General features: G+C 40.2%; 1 protein-coding gene across 1 annotated transcript; it reads right to left on the bottom strand.

The window, feature by feature from the left end:
- Positions 1-992: 992 nt before the first annotated feature.
- Positions 993-2152, bottom strand: LOC147628684 (non-specific lipid transfer protein GPI-anchored 15-like). Its single transcript, XM_086813896.1, has 2 exons — positions 1629-2152; positions 993-1308 (listed from the first exon to the last, which is right to left on the bottom strand). The coding sequence occupies exons 1-2, from the start codon at positions 1981-1983 to the stop codon at positions 1166-1168; spliced, it is 498 nt and encodes a 165-aa protein (XP_086670022.1). The 5' UTR covers positions 1984-2152; the 3' UTR covers positions 993-1165.
- Between the last annotated feature and the right edge of the window lie 18638 nt (positions 2153-20790).

Consider the following 20790-nt stretch of genomic DNA (forward strand, 5'->3'; position numbering starts at 1 on the left):
AGGGTCAAGTATAATTTTACATGTTGGTGGGAACTCCCCTCTCATCAGAGGAGAAAGATATGGAAGGGAAGAAGTGCATGTGTACCTTAGTGATGGCAACTTTGATATCTTTGTGAAAACACTCCCAAAATATGTGTGAAGTGCTCTTTACAAAGGGGAGGAGGAGAGATATGTTGAGAAAGTACAACATACTCATAAAGAATGCTTTTTGAGACCTTCACAAGGAAAAAAGGGTTCAATAAGGTGTCCCTTGATGACACCACAGCCCAATGGAGATAATGGCTATGAGTCAATGAGATCTCTAGTACACAGTCTTGGGCTTAGAAGGTGAGACCCATGAGAAGTTGTTTAAACTTGCCTCCTATGCATGTAGATGAATGCAGAGGACATTGTCTGTTATCAAACACCAAGTTACTTTTTGTATGCACAACCTTGAGGTGGTGTAAATATCTAGGGTTCCCTTTGCATTTAGATAATAACGCAAAGAGAAAAGAAGGCTCAATCTTTTCCAAGGGCATAGAAGGGGTAAGGAGGAGGACTATTACAATTGAATGCGTGCCATGTAGGATAAGGATATGTCTTACATATGCATGGATTATATATAGGCTATATGTAAGTTTCTAAAAGAAAAATAGCAAAATCAACAACAATGTAGAATAAAAACTTATTCAAATTAAAAATGCAAAAAAATAAGTTTCAAGGAAAAAAATAAGAACTAATCTTCGCCAATTGGCTATTTTTTAAAGGGTTTTTTTTGCAAAAGTATTCGCCTAGTATCTTAAAACATTTGGCCAAATTTTGATCGTTTTGAAAGGTTTTAAAAAATATTCACCAAATTTTGACATTTTAGGGAATTTTTGAAAAACATTCATCCTATTTTTTTATAATTTTAAATTTATATAGAAAGAATAACCACCAACCCACCTACAGTTAAAAGCATCTTTTTTTAAAGCCTGATAAGTACAAGAAAAATAGCAAAATCAACAACAATGTAGAATAAAAACTTATTCAAATTAAAAATGAACCTACAAAGTCTGAGTGAGTGATGGTGGCAAGTATTATTTTGAATGGGAATTTCTACTACTACTATGACAGTTCAACAAGGGGAGCTGGAGAATACAATAAATAGAGTAGTCTATAGAGAGGATTATAATGTGGTGATGCTTCAAAGTGAGAGCATGACGGAGATCACCACCGTGTATATTGATCCGACAACGAATGAGAAAGGAGACAAGGCCATTCCATCACTTTGGCCGCCAGGCGGCGCAGAGGTTGATGGGGATCCGGATGGCGATCCAAGAGTTACATCTAATCATCAAACAAGAAGAGATTTTATGAATATTAGGGTTGTTTGTTTACTAAAAAGAAAGAAAAAAGCAGAACTCTAGCTCTATTAAAGAGGAACAGCCCTTTGGCATATGTTTTACTAAGAGGAGATTCGTTGGAACAACTAGTGGGGAGTCGTCAAGGGACTTAGCTCGTGACAAAGAACGTTAGCAGATCATTATAATCACCCATCAAAGCAGGCATTTAACAAGGACGGTGGACAGGTTTATCAATTAATCAGGTTAACCCAAGGGATTAAGAGAATGAAGTGGGGTTAATGTGTGTGTGTTAAGGGCACTTACTTGATAAGCATGAGGTAACGCTGCTGGGGACCGTCTGGTTGCACAAGGTAGCGACTTGCAAGGCACGGGTTTCGTTGAAGGAGATGTTAGCCTCCTGGGCGAGGGATGAGAGCTGGCAAAGGCAGGTAGGATCGGAGCTCAACAAAGAGCTCAAAGGACTGCAACAATCCGAGCCCGGGTTGCTTATGTTCCCGGCCTCCACATAGGGCAGGCAAGGTAACAAGGTGGTTAAACTCGAGGTGCTGCATGAGCTGCTGTTGCTGGTCGCCGCAAAAGCTCCATTGATCAGACCTGCTACCAACACCAACTCTACTATACCCACACCCAAACAGATCAACCTCCTTCCTTGGCCCATCCTTGTGCTACTCTTAATTATTATTGATTAGGAACCAATTAATTAAGCCCGCCTTCAAATGCCTGCTATCTAGCTGCACACACACACACACACACAAAAAAAAGGCCAAACCCTAGAAATGCAAGCCTCTCACCCAAAAAGAAAAGCACAAGAGCAGTAGTTCTCTCCTCCTCTGATAAAGAGACGCTAATAAGGAGGCGTTGAAAGGTATGCGCACGTGTTGAAAGGCCGGCACACGTGTTGAAGGGCCTGCAATCGCTTCGAGGGACTCGGTCCAACAAAAACTCCTACCTTTGCGGCTCTTGTTTGCTTTTTTCAACGTTCTACCTTACAAAATGCACCTTAATCCTTATTTTATACCTTTTGCCAAGCCTCCACTCAACCCCCAACACATGCCAAGCATAACCACATTCAAATGTTTCTAGATCTTTTCATAACTTTGTTTTTTTTTTGTGTGTGGCTTGCCACTAGTCATCAATTTCTCTTTCCATAGACGGATAAGTTTGACCACCACCAAAAGAACTAAACAAGTGTCTCCTATTGATTGGTTCAAAGGGAGGTTTAGTAGTATATAACTTATAAGCCTATTCATAGGGAGGTTTAGTAGTATATAAGCCTATTCATAGGGAGTCTAGAAGTGCTGGTATCTTTATATCTTTGTGTTTACATATAACTTTGAGCTTTCATTGATTTTACTTTTCAAATGCTCAACTCTATTTAAAAAAGAAATATGTCTTATTCTACTTATTTTTCAATGTCCTTGAGCTTTCATTGATTTTACTTTTCAAATGCGTAACTCTAAAACGGTTATAGGCCTTAGTCTCACTTATTTTTCAATGCCTTGAGCTTTTCAAGGCTCAATTTGAAAGGGAAACAAAAACTAGATAACTGCCAACGTAAAGGTTTCTTTCTTCTTATTTTGACTGGTTAGGGATAGTTTTTTTTCTAAAATCGATGTGGAGTCTAGACTCTAAAGCCAAGCAATTTTAGGAGAATGTTTTTTTTTCGAACATAAAGTGGGATTATCAATGAAGGACAATTTTGAATGATCCAAGATGTGAAAAAGATACAAGCCAAGTTTACTAACTTAAATTTGATCCTATAATGGATGCATTCATGACTTCGATTTGATCGTACATCCCACAATTGTAAAGGAGGAAGTGGAGCTGCAACCTTATTATACATGTCTCTAGCCTAATGCTCTCTCTGAGCTCCTCCAAACACCAACATACGCACCTCTACAACCCAATGATCTTGAGCCCCTCTTCTTGGAGAAGGTGGTTGTGATACCCTTTGCTGTGTCTTCTAATTAGACTTGCACTTAGTGAGCGATCGAGCAATTGTAACCTAGCATTTAATGTGTGTTTAGGCCACCATCATGGCCTTAGTGTAGACTACAGAGCCACATATACAGGGTGAAGAAAAGTGTAGACTTTTTATAATTCATCCTCGTATCTTTTGAGAACATATTGTTGCACCAATAATAAAGTGCACCAACAACAATAAAGGAGCATCTATCTACGCAAGGGATATTTTAGCGAGCGGTTTCTAAATTTGGTGAGCGATTTTTTAAAATCTCAATGTCACATTCTCTTTCTAGGTTCCCCTCTTACTCTCTCTCTAAGCCTTGTCTCTCTTTATCCCTCTATGTCTCTCTACCTCACTCAACAATCTCTCTCTATCTCTCCCTACCTCAGTCTACCCCTCCTTCCCTATTTACCTCCCTCTCTCTCCGCATCCCTCTACCCCTCTCTCCTCTCTCTCCACTCCCTCTATCTCCCTCTCTCTACCACCACTTGCTAGCTCTCTCCACCCCTCTCTACCTCTATTTCCCCCCTCTCTGCCTCCATCTACTTCCTTTCTCTACCACACACATACACACACATCGCAATTCAATTAAGTAATCAAACCGTCCCATTTTTTTAATTTATTATGGTCCTAGTTTTAATTAGCTAATTATATTTGAACCAAATGTTTGCTAATATATTACACATGAAAGCTCTCTCTCTCTCTCTCTCTCTCTCTCTCTCTCTCTCTCTCTCTCTCTCTCTCTCTCTCTCTCTCTCGTGGTAGAATACTAAACAATAACCAAAGATTAAAAAACACATTTTTAGAATAACATATTAGATTGCTAAATAAAATACATAACCATTTTGCTAGTCAAATGAAGTTGATGTCCAGATCACAAGTTCCTAGGACACCATAGCAAGTAGATTTCAAATTAGCTTCCAAGTTGTGCGGCAAATAAAGATACTGGCCCATAGCATAGTAGATTTTAAATTAACTTCTTCACAACTAGATCCTCACGAGTTGTGTGATAAATAGAGATATTGGCCCACCCAAAATTTAAACTCCTAAAATTAATGTCATACTTGGAAGCATGCCATCATTTGGAAGCCTATAGCATCACAGCCCCGTGGCATGAAAAGTCTAGTCCGACTTCTTATACTCAAATAACTGAATTTCAGACACCACTCACAGACAGTCACGGATTACCTTCCGGCACCTAGTGCGACGGAAGAAGATGGCTTATCTTGCTCAGTTAGAGAGGGATTTGTATCAGTTATTTATGAGTCAGGACTCGGGCGAGGCATGGAGACTATTCCATGAGCATTCACCATCACCAGCCATTACCTCCACAGAGATTTGGGGTGAGTATGCAGCATCCCTATACACAGCAGCAGGTCAGCCGCCCCTGCCAGACCCATCGGAGCCATGCCCAGAGACATGTGCTTTCTGTACTGCTGAGATGGTAAGGAAAGCTATTGATAGGATGAGGACTGGGAGAGCATATGATCATGATGGTTTAGTAGCAGAACACTTTATTCATGCCAGAGATATGCTTGCAGAGCTTATTGCTATGATGTTTAACCGAGCCATGTGTGAGGGTTTTCCTGAGACTTGGAATATGTGCACGATTGTGCCTATCTTCAAGTCAGGGGATCCCATGCTTCCTAGGAATTATCGTACCATCATGATTGGTCACACATTGGCTAGATTATATGCATCTATTCTTGAGCAGGAGTTGAGTAGATGGGCAGAGAGAGAGGGCATACGTGCATCAAGGCAGGCAGGGTTCAGGAGAGGTTTCTCCACTCTTGACCATATCTTGACACTCAGAGCTATTATTGAGGAGGGCAGATTATATGGCAAGAGGATTTATTGTTGCTTTGTGGATTTTCGCAAAGCTTTTGACACAGTACCGAGAGCCAGACTCTATACGTTTACCTCTCCCGTCCCTCCACCTCCCTCCACCTCCCTCTCTCTACCACACATAGACACATACATCATAATTCAATTAAGTAATCAAACTGTCCCATTTTTTTTAATTTATTATGGTCATAGTTTTGATTAGCTAATTATATTTGTTCCAAATGTATAGTAATATAATACACAGGAAAGCACTGTGTGTGTGTGTGTGTATGTGTGTTAAGTGGTAGAATACTAAACAGTAACCAAATATTTTTTAAAAACATTTTTAGAATAACATAGTAGATTGCTAAATAAAATACATCACCATTTTTCTACTCAAATGAAGTTAGTGTACAGATCACAAGTTTCTAAGTAGTAAATTAGCTTCTTCCAAGTAGCTCCTCACAAGTTGTGCGATAAATAGAGATACTATTAGTAGATTTCAAATTAGCTTCTTCACAAGTAGCTCCTCACAAGTTGTGCAAAAAATGGAGATATTGGCCCACCAAAAATTGGAACTCCTAATTAATGCCATACTTGAAAGCATGCCATCATTTGGAAGATAGCACCACAACCCCTTGGCATGAAAAGTTACTATTCACCTTCTTCTACTCAAATAACTAAATTCCAGACTTGTGGATTGGCCACACTCCTCAAACCATTACAATGAAGGGAAACTGACACAGATGCTCATCAGACACTTTCTACTGATAAGTTTTCTCATAAAAATGGCATAGAATATGCTTTGAGAATGAAACTAGATATTCCTTCTGAACCATAAAAACTTCTGGCCCACTCCACCAATATGAAAAACATGCCGATTTTCGCGAGTAAGAAACAAGCTCTTGGCCCAAATCAAAACTCTATACAAGTTATAAAATATGAAGCAGCTTAGTTGTATAAGCTGATGCTAAAATGAGCTCTTCGCCTAAATCAAAACTCTATACAAGTTATAAATATGAAGCAGCTTAGCTGTATAAGATGATGCTAAAATGAGCTCTTAAACCATCCTAACATTGAAAGAAGCTATGTTACTTGAGGTTCTTTAGTGAGAATTTTGAAAACTTTATCGGTGAATCCTTGTACTAGGGCATCTTGGAATTCCTTCGTAAGATATGCAGTGGCAAAATGCACACAAGAGCCAATTGGGTTAATTTGCCAACAACCATAGAATGCACTTATTTGCAATGTGCCTATCAAGCTAAAGTCCACATCGAAGGTTCACCAACTTAGACATGTGTCTAACTGTGCAAAAAAGATTTGAATGACAATCTAATGCTCTATCTAATACTCTAATCATTTCCCTATGAAAATGAATTGGTTTTATCCAAGGACCTTCACACTGCATTGCTCTGTTGCTCTGTAGCGCTCTTTTCACAATCTAGTAGATAAGAAAAAGAAACCATTGTCTCAACCAATTGATAAAGGTAGTTCGCCACCAAATTTTAGCAATCCTTAAGCAAGATGTAATGATCTTGCTAGATTGGCATCGCTCATTAGGACATGGTTAACAATTTTCTTATTATGGAAATGTGAATTGTGGAATTATTTGATATTTTATGTGGTATTTATGGTACGCTCATTTGCCGCATGGTCGTGATTGGCTATGCGCGAGAGTGTGGAGCAGTGGTCACATCGTGATGGGCAGATACGCGAGATTTAATGTGTCTTGTGTTTTTGGTGAGCAGATCAATGCATGGAGTAGCATGGGTGCAATGGATTTTGGTCGGTGCGCGGTCGTCTCAGGTTTTGGTGTGCATCGATGATCGCCCACCCATAGTTTCTATTAATTAAATTGCTACAATTTGAATGTAAAAAGCCAAGCTTGGAGACCAAGTTATTTTTTGATATTAATAGGCCAAAGTGGAATGTATCAAACTATTCTTGAGCACTTGCTTTTTGCTAATACAAAAATATATGCATGAGAAAGCGTGCTCACTCATGCATGGGGGAAAATTGAACCCACTCTTTTGTTGTGCATATCTTGCTTTTTATATTCTTCTTGTTTATTTTGTCAAGTTTATGTTATGGCTATGGAGGTTAATTAACAACAGCTTTCATGTGGCAAACCCCCACAACACTTCATTCAACTAAAAAGGTGAAATTTTTTCCAAATACTTTAATAGATCTGGCGTGTGGTATAGTGTGACCTTGACATAGTCTTCTTATTAATCCACTTTTGTGGACTACTTCCATTTAACAGTCTCCGCCAACTCTGTAGTAGTACATGAGTTAACATCTTTGCAACAATACACTAGACTTGAAACTAAGTGATTGGCCTGACAACAACCGGCCATCTTTTGACTGCATGATTCGATTGGATCAAACAGCATAAAAGAGAACGAGAACAATGCTTGAATGCTATTCGATTGGATCGAACAGCATAAAAGAGAATGAGAACAATGCTTTAATGCAAGGGTTCTTGCTAGGTTTCTTCTTACAGAGTCAGTAACAACATCCACCTGGAGTTGTAACATGTTATTTCATTTTTGTCATGATGAAAGTTCTAGCAAACAAATTTTTGAACCTAGACAAGAGAAAGGTCATGCTAAATACATCCATGGCATGCACTTGGGCGCATGCCAATAACTATATGTTGTTAGTCCATATGTGCGAGCTATGTGATCAAATGCAACATTTTGTAGCCCGTTGTGATGCATAAAGGTGGCATGCTTATAAGCAACACAAGGGGCTTACTAGGTCCTCCTTGATAGGACATGTGCTGATGTGTAGCGCCGAAATGATAACACACTCTTTGGCTACCCTCTCTGATGTGGTCTCATAGAACTGGGTGGGGATGGCTAGCACCTCCACACTCTTTGGCTACCCTCTCTGATGTGGTCTCATAGAACTGGGTGGGGATGGCTAGCACCTCCACACTTTTCCCTCTCAAGGGGAATTCCACCACGTGCTTCACTAGGGCACCCATTAGCGAATTTGAAAAGCGGTGCTCCAAGCATGCCTCCATGGCCCACTAGAGGCCCACTTTCTCTCTCTCTCTCTCTCTCTCTCTCTCTCTCTCTCTCTCTCTCTCTCTCTCTCTCTCTCTCTCTCTCTCTCTCTTTCTCTCTCTTAAATGGTAGAATACTAAACAATCACCAAAGATTAAAAAACACATTTTCAAATTAACATAGCAGATTACTAAAATATATCTTCATTTTTCTAGTTAAATGAAGTTGGTGTCTAAATCACAAGTTTCTACTATAGCATTGTAGATTTCAAATTAGCTTCTTCACCTAGCTCCTCACACAAGTTGTGTGGCAAATAAAGATACTCACCCATAGCATAGTCGATTTCAAATTATCTTCTTCACAACCAGCTCCTCACAAAGTTATGCAACAAATAGAGATATTGATTAACTAGATACTAGCCCCCACCCAAAATTTGAACTCCCAATCAATGTCATACTTGGAAGCATGCTATCATTTAGAAGATAGCACCACAAGCCCTTGCCATGAAAAGTCTAGTCTGGCTTCTTGTACTCAAATAATTGAATTCTAGACTTTTGACTAACCATAGTTACAAGTATATCAAGCTCCATAACTTGAATATCTTCATACTAAGCTCTGTTTTATAGAATGTAGCTATTTTCAGCTGTCGCCTAGCTCTGTTGAGCTTCCGTTAGTCTTCATATGCATGCCTTGCTTTTGTTAGCCTTAAATACATACCTCAAATTATCAAACCAATTTGCTAATGATAGTACTTTACTCCAATGATCAAGTACAAGATTCAATGAAAGCTTCACAAAAGCTAATTTTCCTTTGTATGAGGCAGCCCACACTTGGCTTCAATCACACTAAGAATACATGCAATCCATAGTAGAGTGTCTAGGATTACTCACCAGTTAGGCCAAGCTTTAGGTCCCCTTCATTTGAGGGTGCTCCACAACGAAGCCAAACTAATGGGCCCCTGTTATGAGTGCAAAGAACCCCATTGGGCTCGTGATTGTCCACATCGCTCAAGGCAAGCAGCTCGATCCAATACAATAGTACCACAGTTTCCACCAATTGAAAGATATTGTCTAGGGTGTTGTGTAGAACACTTCCCAAAGGATTGTTTGTTGAAACCACATGAGGAAGGCACCTCTCAACCAAAGGTCTCACTCAACCTTGTAGGGGCAGTTCCATCGCCACCTTCATCTGAGAATGAGGATGTCATGCCACTTAGAGTCATGACTAGATCACAGACACGAAATGCCGAAATGCAAACTGATGAGACACCTCGAACTAGGGATGCAAAGGCAAATCTAGTGGACAAGACCCTACATTCCAATAGAAAAAGGACCACTAGGAGGAAAAAGAACCGCAACAAGCAAACTAAAAGTGCATCCACTAGTTCTCAAGAAGCCTCTAAACAAAACATGAAGGATCAAATTTTTACATCCCAAGAAGTGCATGAGGAGCATCAACCTCAACCTGGGCCTAGTGCTAAACAAGATGAGGCTAGTACAACCCGAGGATAGTTCTGGGGGTTCTGTTTTTGTGGATAAGGTGAATGAGACTCTAGATGCCATCATTGATGCTCATAGAAGTCGCATTGCAGCTTTATCTGAGCTACCCAAGAAGCTTCAAGAATACCCAAACCCTCGTGAGGAGAAGATCAATCTAGCTGTACATCAGCAACTCATTAGGGAAGCTCAATCAATACTTGAGGGACCACCTCCACCTATCCCTCGGGGCCCAACCTCTCTTAAGCCAACATTAGAAACCATACCAGAAGTGTCATCAAGTCGGGAAATGAAAAGTGAGCTCATCTCACAAGCTCATAGTAGCGAGAGGTCTGTACCAATTGACACCCCATTGAAAGAAGGAATTCTGCCACCACCTAGCCTTGCCTTCCCATGCAATGATGAAGTTATTGATGCTAACGAGGACATGGCAAATGAGACATGGGCAGCAGTTCATGAGAAAGTTAATGAGAATATGTCCTCTATTAATTCACCTCCATTCTCTGAGGTGGATTTTACCAGGGGCACAGAAAACGACTTTAGACGCCCAAGCATCCAGGAGGAAGTTCAAACAATTGTTTCTCCTAGAAGTAAGCATACAATGAAAACCTTACCATCATATTTGGGAGAATATGAGAACTGTTCTCAAACCTTGAGGATACCCTCCATGCATAAAAGGTTGACAAAGGAGATGGATATGGGTATCGTGCAAGCTATTTTGTCAGCACCAGTGGCTTGTACCTTACCTTTGCTTGATTTGATAAAGCTTCGACCAGAGTTGTGGAATGATATTGCCACATGTTTGTCAGAGCAGGTATTGCTACAAAAGGGTCACCATCAGTGTACTATACTCCCTGAGACAAAGCATGTTATGCCAGTTCCTATCAACAAAGTAGGAAAATTTTGTGAGGACGATCAGGGAAATGCTACCCTCCCATTAGAAGTGTGAAACGTAGCTTCAACTGCAATACTTGATAGTGGTGCAGGAGTGGGCATTGTCACAAGGTCCATTTGGGAAAAGTGGGGCAAACCAGCTATTAGGAGTACCAAGATGCGCTTGCAGCTAGCAGATGGAAGCTTAGAACATCCCCTTAGGCTGCTTGAGAACATATTGGTCACCTTAGAACATCCCCTTGGGTAATCGAAGTGTATCAGGCATACATTCCACAAACCTTCCCTGAGCACGTAATTGATCCACTAGAATGGAGTCATGTCCTTGCAACATTATCGACCTGTGCTTTACCTAAGCCAATTCAATTTTGTGACTCAGATGGATATGACATTATTCCTATACGAATGGTACAACCACGTGACCTTCTAGATGATTTGTACTATAGGGATGCATCCACAACAGCTCTGCAGGTAGAGGAAGTCTCAGTGGAGGATTTAACACTCGAATCTGCTAATGATGCTGATAAGGAAGATGGATGGGACTTTGATTTTGATAATAATGTGATAATCCCTGAGGAAGAGTTAGGAAAGGCACGCCTACTCTTGAGAGGAAGGGAGGTTCAAGTAGAGATCCCTCGAAGCCGACCTAAACGTAAATGCTGTAAGAGCCATAAGAGAATCCGTAAACAAGATGAGAGGGAACGACGTGAGAGACTACAAAAAGAAAAGGAGGAGTCTAAGAATGAACTCTCTAGACCACCACCTCACTTCTCAGGAAAGAATGGATATCTATACTATGTCCAAGCACAAGATAGTATCAAAGGCGAAGTAAAACGATTAGATGGATTCCAAACAGGAGAAAAGCTAAAAACTATTAGCAAAAATCGTAAAAAAACAAAGAAACAAAAACCAAAACTCAAGTCTAAAACCGATTCAAAAGAGAATGTCGGGAGTGCAAAGATAACGGTTGAACAAAAAAATCTGATGCAAGATGGCAAAGGAGAACTCAAAACTGCATGGTCTTCAATGAGTGACGACTCAAGTGGACAAGAACAAGATCTCAATGTTCCCCCCAACTTTACACAGTACACTCTTCAAGATCGGAAGATTGTTCTTTAACAGCCCATGCGACAAAAGCCAAGCGTGCCAGTGGTTTCATATGATGGCCCGGAAGATGCAAAAAAGATTGATATTGCTAAGCCAAGAGAAGAGCCTCGCTATGTGTGGATTGCCACAGACTTGTCCTTAGGTGAGGAGAAGTTATTAATTCAAACAATAAAGGAGTATCACGATGTTTTTGCTTGGAGTTATAAAGACCTCAAAGGAGTTGATCCAAGCATATGTCAGCATACAATTCCATTGCAAGAGGATGCAAAGCCTTCCAAGCAACGTCCTTATACTTACAATGAGAATTTTGCACGAAAGATAAAGGAAGAAATAGACAAGCTCTTAGAGGCAGAATTTATCTATGAGATTGAACACACTGAATGGGTCTCCCCTATTGTAGTGGTGCCCAAGAAAAATGGAAAACTTCGAGTATGTGTAAACCTCAAGAAGGTAAATGCAGCTACTGTACGTGATCATTACCCACTTCCAATCACGGATCATGTTCTGGAACGAGTTGCAGGGAAAAAGGCATATAGTTTCTTGGATGGATTCTCCGGTTACAATCAAGTGTCAATTGATCCAAAGGATCAACACAAGACAGCCTTTGCTATTGAAGATGGCATCTTTGCCTATCGTGTTATGCCATTTGGTCTAACAAATGCACCAGCAACCTTTCAGCGGTTAATGAGTCATGTATTCAAGGAGTACCTTAGGCAATTTCTTGAGATCTTCATGGATGATTTATGTGTTCACTCACAAGAGCGTGATGATCATATAGAACACCTCAGACTTGTGTTTCAAAAGTGTCAGCTTTATCGTATATGCTTGAATCTTGACAAGTGCAAATTCATGGTAAGACAAGGGAAAATTTTGGGCCATATTGTTTCTCGCAATGGGATTTCAACAGATATGGATAAAATTGATGTCATTGTCTCATTACCTTGGCCAATCAACCCTAAAGGGGTACAAACATTCATGGGACATTGTGGCTATTATCGACGATTCATCTACATGTACGCTGTCCTAGCCAAACCATTATATGCTCTTCTTGTAAAGTTTAATTAGACTGATGAGTGTGAGGAATCCTTTGAAAAGTTGAAGCAAGCATTAGTGACTGCACCCATCTTACGGGCACCAGATTGGAACCAAATCTTTCATGTCCATATTGATGCTTCAAACTTTGCAATTGGATGTATTTTGGCTCAATCGGGAGAACATAATAAGGATTTCCCAATCTCATATGCTAGTCGACAGTTGAATAATGCTGAGAAGAATTATACCACAACAGAAAGAGAAGGTTTGTCCATGATATATGTAGTGAAAAAGTTTCGCCATTACCTTTTGGCAAATAGATTCATATTTTTTGTGAACCATCAAGCACTGCTATATTTGGTCAATAAGAGTGCAACTGGAAGGATTGTGAGGTGGTTTATCATCCTTCTTGAGTTTGATTTTGAAGTGGCAGTCCGAAAAGGAACAACTCATCTTAGGGCAGATCATTTGTCTCGAATCACCTCTGGCGAAGCTCCTGTGGGTGTGGATGATGATATGTTAGATTCAACACTTTTCCTTGTAGAGACGGCTCCTAAATGGTCTAAACCCATCTTAGAAATTTTGACAAGTGGGCAGATACAACTAGCGGGTCCTAATGTAGACCTATGGCGACCATTCAAGTTAATCTCAGGGAGATTATATCGTCAGGGTAATGATGGAGTGTTGCGGCTTATACCTAACCCTGACCAATATGAGGAGATCTTGGAATGGGCACATGCGGGTATCGGTGGAATCCATGCGTCAGCTACTACATGCGTCAGCTACTACTTGTGTGCAACGTATATCTCAGGATGGGCAATGGTGGCCTACCATGCATGCGGATGCTGAAAAATTTGTTCGTAAAAACTGTGCTTCATGTCAAATTCAACAGCCAATTCATAATGTCACATTATTCCAAATTTCAACTACACCAAGTTGGAGTAAGTATATTGTAGAATATCGTCAGCATGGTCATACTGATCAAAAAATTCCTAGATATCTAAAGCATACTATTGAAGTTGAAGCGGCCAACTATCTGCTGATAGAGAACCAACTCTACAGGAGGGGCAAGGATGGCAACTTATGCATGTGTGTATGTGAAGCTGACTACTTGAAAATCTTGACTCATGCACATGCAGGTGTTGGGGGTGGACACTTTTCGGGCAATACCACAGCTAAGTTGATTAGGTGGTCTGGGCTTTGGTGGCCAACCTTATAAATGGATGCCGAAGAATATGTAAAACGTTGTGACGATTGTCAAAGGACCAAACCTCCCATCACTAAGGATAATATGCCATTGCGGCCTATGTTAAGCACACGTGCTTTTGCAAAATGGGATATTGATTTCGTCGGTCCCATTAAACCTCCAACTCGTCACACGCATACTAAATATATTATAGTCGCAAACTGACTATTTGACCAAATGGGTAGAGGCAAAGACTATAGTTAAAAATTATGCCAGAAGAACAGCCAAGTTCTTGTATGAGTACGTGTTTACACGCTATGGCTTACCTATTGAGATCGTTAGTGATCAAGGTGTGCACTTTGTGAATGAGGTCATAGAGTTTTTGCTTCAAGAATTTATGGTAATTCACAAGCGTTCTGCACCCTATCATCCCCAGACAAATGGACAAGCTGAGAGTACTAACAAGATTCTCTGCACAGCACTCACAAAGATTGTTGAGGGACATAGGACTGATTGGGAGCAAAAGTTGCACTCAGTTCTTTGGGCGTATAGGACAGCCTATAAAACATCTGTGGGCACAACCCCATTTGAGCTTGCTTTTGGGCTAGATACAATTCTTCCCATTGAATTTCTTGTACCTACTCTACGAGTTGCTAAACAATTGGATTGGACTGGTCATGAGCTTTCACAATGCATTGATGAATTGGAAAAGCTTGATGAGACCCGCTTATTGGCGGTAATGGGGATGTATGCCGAGAAGAGGAGACAGAAGCAATGGTATGATAGAAATGTAACAACTGGCCGATTCAAAAAAGGGGACCTAGTGCTCTTGTACACACTTAAGAAGCATAAGCGAAAGCTCAAGAAACGTGGCCTAGGACCGTTTGTGATTAATGAGCTTACTCCAAGTGGTGCAGTGCGGTTAGAGACACTAGAAGGTGAGCAAATGCCTAACTTCATTAATGGAAGTCGTCTCAAGAAATACAATGAACCATTAACTGAGGCCATGCTTCAACAAATGCATGCTGCACAAACACGAAAAGAAGCACTTGACCTACTTAAACGTCAAGCTCAAGAAGAGGCTAAAGCTAGAGTTGCAAAAGCCAAGGAGCGTCGCAAGGCTTCTATGTTGGCCCTACAGTTGGCTACTGATGAACCATATGTCGATCCTTTCAATATTCAAGTGTGCCTTCATCTTCATGAGACTACCTACTTTGTCTCTGCCTTAATTGACTCTGGTGCAGATTATAATGTTCTCTCGTTTGACACATGGATAGCCTTGGGACAACCAACACTTGCGCACATTCCTGTTGACTTACGAAGCTTCTCAGGTGAAGATAACCCTATAGAGGGAAAATGTGTCATTATGATGTCCATTCAGGATCACCAGATGTCAGTGCCCTTTTATGTGGCAAGTAAGTCCAAGGCAATGGTACAGGCTGTTCTCGGTCGATCATGGTTAAGTGCTACCAATTGTTCATTAGATTGGAAGAATAGACAATACAAGTTGCAAATTGATTCTGATTGCATCTTGGGATCTGCTCCTCCACGAGCTTTATCATGTCAAAAGGGTGGTGTTTCTACCCTACACAACCCACTTTTCAAAATCTGCTCTTGAAGCTCCAACACAAATGATGTGGATAATTGATGAGTACTCAAGTGAGAGCCATGGTGGCTGGCATGTTCCAACTACTCTAGTCGCTGCTCAAAGAAGGCCAGGCAAGAAGGAATTATCAATTTGGTTACCCAAAGATGCATACAAACTGGTACCATCTAGCCTAGTTGCTAAGCCTCCTAAAAAGCACATCTTTTCCAAGCCTAAACCTCAGATTGTTACTCGTTGGGTCCCAAAGCATGTTCTTAGAGCACAAGGCTATTATGAGGGTGCAACAGCAATTTGGCTTCCTAAATGCCATGGTTTGCTAGGGGTAAAAGAGTGTATCAATAAGATTCCAAAAGCCACCCTTGGTTTTCAATATCAGTGGGTGCAAAGAAAATCAACACAACCTCTTCAAGATAGGATAGGTGGTTGTGATAGCACCTACAAATCTTCTTGTGTTGACCTTCCCAAAATAAGTATTGAAACACCAGTTGTCCCAAATTCTCCGTGTTACACAATTCCACCATCAACTTGTGTACCTAAGACAAGTCCAACTTCACATGAGTCTCCTTTGAGCATAGATTCTAGCACTTCAATGCCTAAATCCTCTTATCTTGCTCAAATTCCTCGACAATTGCTAAAATTCCCACCTCTTAAGAAGGACATACCCAAAACCAAAGATAAGGCATTAACACTACAATTGAAGCTCTTTGGTAGATCAATATTGGAATAGTGTGGTTCCTTATGCCTTTAGAGGATTGTGTTCTTTTTGAGATAATCTTGTCTACAATGTTTTTGATTGGGATTGTAATGATGGATATAAGTGTTCTAAATTTCATTGTTCTACGTCCAGATAACTCCTGATGGATATTTGGCGAGATACATGTCCACCATGCATTGACCCCGATAGTACGACCTGAACATCGCGGGGGTTATAGTGCTCCTCCTTTTCAAACTCATTCTAGGTACTTCTATGCTCCCTTAGGTGAAAATTGCTGTGGGCATCACTTTGTCACGGTACTCTATCAACAGCATCACCCATTTCCACATTGTCAAGAGTGTGCACGACTCGTATTAGGAGAAGCTTCACACATTTGTTGGATATGCTGCTCTTACTTTAGACGATATGGCACGGGCTTAATGAAACAAATTGTGGGAATTACACCCCAACGCCATAATCTTCTTAATGTGAGAATGCCAGAGAGAGGACCAAATCAACGTAGATTACCTGAGGAGGTTCAAGCACAACAATGGAGGGATACATGCTTAAATGACTTGCAACCACCTATCTTGCAAGCCCTCCTTCCCCAAGCCTCAACATGTCAATTTTGGATCAATATGAGTACCTATATTGCGCAGTTCCAAAATCGAAATTGTCTGCTTAACCTTCCCATAGAACCAATGCCATATTTTAGCAAGGAAGCACTCCTTCCTCTACCACCTTCTCTAGAGGCCGGTTTTTGTGAAGGGTTATCCCTGCATCCTGAAGTAATTGATACCATCTTTCCAGCAGAAGTGGACACGGATCCACCACCAGCACAAGGGTAAGCTCAGCGACTCCACAATAAGATCAACAAGCCAGGGCACTTTTCTCCCACTGGGTTTTTCCCCTCGGCTATATTCGGTGATTGGCACCATTTTATTCCTTTCTTTTCTTTTCTTGTTTGTTAATAAACATTTTGCAGAGATCTCATCTAAACAAGAGCATACAACCACGCCCCAATAGTCCACCTACCGTGCACACAAATTAGGAAGGGGGGAGACATGCAACGCCTACAAAGAGCAAAGAGAAGCAATCTGCACAACATCAACAATGGGCACTACAACAGGTATATTCAAATCATAATCTTTTGTTCTTTATGTGCTTTTAACTTTTGGATACATTGTTTGCATGTTCACACACAGTTGGCTGGTTTAAGTTTTAGATTAGTTGTTAAAATGTGGTGAGTGATTTCTAGATCTTAGAGGACTTAGTAGAAGGTATTTCTATTTGAAGACAGTGTAGGATATATACCAGCGGAGTATGCCAAGTTCTTATGCTCTCAAGGTATATTAGTTATCCCTAGTGGTAGCTATCTCTTAGGTATGGGCTAGGTGCTAGGATTAATAAAGAAATTTACGAAAAAATATGCCCTAAAAAAATATATACAAGTGAATCGAGACATGACGTGTCTACAACCATGTGGAATGCTTGGTAGGACCTGGGGTTGTCTTAGCACCTTGGGGCCGATGCCTTAGTTTCCATGGGGTGAACACTGACATCTAAAAGCTTCAGAAAAAGACCTTCAAGGACTCTATCGCCTTGATAGATGTTGGTAGGACTCTGGGGTACATTATGGGCCCTCGAGACCGATGCCCTCATCTTCATGGGATACTCCTTATGACAAAAAGAAAGAAAAGGGTCTGTCGCCTTTGAGATACTTAGCGGCCTTTAGATTCTCTTGGTGGAGGTCTCTTGGCCATTGCTTGGGTCTCATTGGGATGGAACCTTCCTCTTTATTCATCTTTTACACACACAAAAAAAAAGGGGAGATAAGAAGAAGAGGTCCAATCACCATTGCTCATATTTAGGAGTAGGTTTGCCACTTAGGAATAACTTAAATACTTGTAGGACATTGAGACTGCGGTCATAACCGGTGGTGTACAAGCACACTTGCCTTTACATAGCACTATCTACCACTTAGTCTCACTTTGACTAGTCTTTACTCACCTATTTTAGCACTCTTTAAAACTCTAATCAGCCTTTCACTTGTATGCTCACGTGTGAAATTGTCATTGCTGGTTTTTTTCTTTCCTTTTCTTTTCTTTTTTTCAATAAAAGGCTTTACTTGTATCCATTGTTTTTTGCAGCTCTTGCTTCTACCGCGCCCGAGGACGTGCACAAAATAGGAAGGGGGGAGTGTTGCGTGTGACGAGTGAAGATCAATGCAAGGATGCAACAAAAAGATACTTAGGGCTCTTGTAAAGAGTTCCAAGTTGTAGATGAGTGTGGGAGTGGGCTTGACAATAATCCCACATGGGAACTTTTGGGAGTTTTAGAGTTTTTGTATAAAAAGTGGCTCATTTGAGAGCTTATGGACACATTGGGCAAACTCATGTTTGAGCTCTCTTGAGACTAGCTCTCCCTCTTTTCCCATAGAGGTGCAAGCTCTTCTCTCTCCCCATCTACATTGTTGTAAGTTCTATTTTTGTTAATTCAATGCAATGAGTTGATATTTGTCTCTCTTCTCATGTCAATTCTCTAGTGTGCATGTTTCTTATTGATAGCTTCAAGGTTTGTGTGCATGCTAGGGAAATGAGTATTTGAGAATGAAGAATGCTTTGATCTTGTGTATGCAATAGCTAAGCTTTCTTCTTGTTTGGATGCATGGATGAGTGGGATGATGAGTGAGTGAGCAATAGCAAGATTGAGCTTGTGTGTGTGTTAAGTCTATGTCAATAGTAGTAGTATTCTTAGCATTCTCTCCATCAAATGGATAAGCTTTTGTGCACCGGTACGGGTTGAATCCCTAGCTCCGAAAGGGATGCAAATCCTATTGGATTGAGCTACATGTGGATCATACTACTCTTGCTACAAGTGAGAGAGTTTTCCGTCTCTCCAGCATATTAGCTCAATTTTTATATTTAATTGGACATGCATATTAGCTCAATTTTTATATGTAATTAGACATGCATATTAGCTCAATTTTTATATGTAATTAGACATGTATGATATGCTTTTGTATTATATCATCTTACATCTTGGTTATATCATGCTCAAAGGTCTTTTAATTTTAGTCGATGAAGATCATGTAGTATATTTATGGAAGTATTTAAAAGCTATAAATATTAAAAGTGATTTTTTAACACAACTTACAAGATTAGTGTGTAAAATGTCATTTGAATCTAGTTCTTATATTTATAACATGTAGATTTTTTAGGAAACCCCGTATACTGCTTGTAAATTTGAGCACATATATCTAGCATAAAATGGATTGTAGCACCTCAGATCCACGTGTCGCAATGTGAGGCTTTCCAACTAAAATACCTACTTGTCTCCAGGGAACATCTACTCAAGTGCACAACACTGGAAATAAAAAAATGTCTGGAACCAAGTGGCAACTTTGTAAGAATTTGTGTGGCAAATTCATGGAGTGGGAATGAAATTATTGTCAGGTACATAAATGAAGAGGTGCCCCACGTATTAGGGACCAATTTTTGATAGTATTAAGAAATCGTGCATAAAATATGATCATTCAACTACATCAAAACAACTAAGACAACTAATAGAGGAGAGTGACAAGGGTCCTCTCTCATATGCACCTCAACCTCCTTCTCAAGCTTCTTCCCGAGAATTCTCTCAAAATGCTAGAGATTCAATTGCATAGCAAGAAGCTATAAATGTGAATGCACATGGTCAGGATCAAAGAGAATGTCATAGAAGAATGGAGAGCACAACATTCTCGTGGTACTTTGGGTTGCACGGTGACAAGAGGAAGATTCATGCAAGAATTCTTTCGTGCAACGACAGTGCTAGAGAAGAGGCTCTTATTGCTAGCTAATACAATATTTTAAACATAGAAAGTGCACTCAAAAGTAACAAGCCTTCGTGTATTGCTTGAACGAGGCTCTTTTTGGCATGGAGTTAAAGATTGATACCATGTTATGATGCCCATTATGTATGCCATTTAATCTTTGGATACACAAGGTTGAAGTATGGGTAAAGTGGAGGATAGTTCAGCAAAGCTTGTTAAATCCAGAGGCCATATCAGACTCCATTGTTACTAAATGGTGGGAACCATTTACTAAGCAATAACGCTCATATTATTGAGATACTTAAGTATTTCCATTGTTACTAAATGGTGGGAACCATTTACTAAGCAATAACGACTCATATTATTGAGATACTTAAGTATTAGATGAACTTCAGCTCATAGCCCCTTACACAGTGTGGCTTTCTTATTAGACCGAGAATATTGGTCTATGAATATAGATGTTGAAGAAGAAGTATTGGATGATTTCTATGATGTTGTCAATTAAATGTATCCTAACTCAACAGCAACCATCAGTGTTATATTCAAGAATTACTAAAAACAAACATATTCAAGAATTACTCAAATACAAGTTAAAAGAGGGAAAGTTCAGTGTTTCAGGATCTAGCAAAAGATCAACCTACATGGAAGTGGTGGTTTCTGAATGGAACATCGTGTGAATTTATAAGGCCCCTTGCAATGAAAGTGCTTGCACAATATGCAGCAAACTCAAGATCTAAAAGAAATTGGAGCACATACAAGTATGTGCTCCAATTTCTTTTAGATCTTGAGTTTGCAAATGGTACTATGCACATACAAGTATGTGCATAGTACCATTTGC

Source organism: Cibotium barometz, chromosome 19 (assembly GCF_041138505.1).
Source record: "Cibotium barometz isolate CiBa-2024 chromosome 19, ASM4113850v1, whole genome shotgun sequence".
NCBI classification, from domain to species: Eukaryota; Viridiplantae; Streptophyta; class Polypodiopsida; order Cyatheales; family Cibotiaceae; genus Cibotium; species Cibotium barometz.

Bases quoted from the DNA above. Each gene is read 5' to 3' on its own strand.
- LOC147628684 (XM_086813896.1), bottom strand. From the start codon at position 1,983: ATGGGCCAAGGAAGGAGGTTGATCTGTTTGGGTGTGGGTATAGTAGAG. The intron at 1,309-1,628 runs GTAAGTGCCCTT...TTTGATGATTAG, and splicing joins CGTTACCTCATGCTTATCAA to ATGTAACTCTTGGATCGCCA.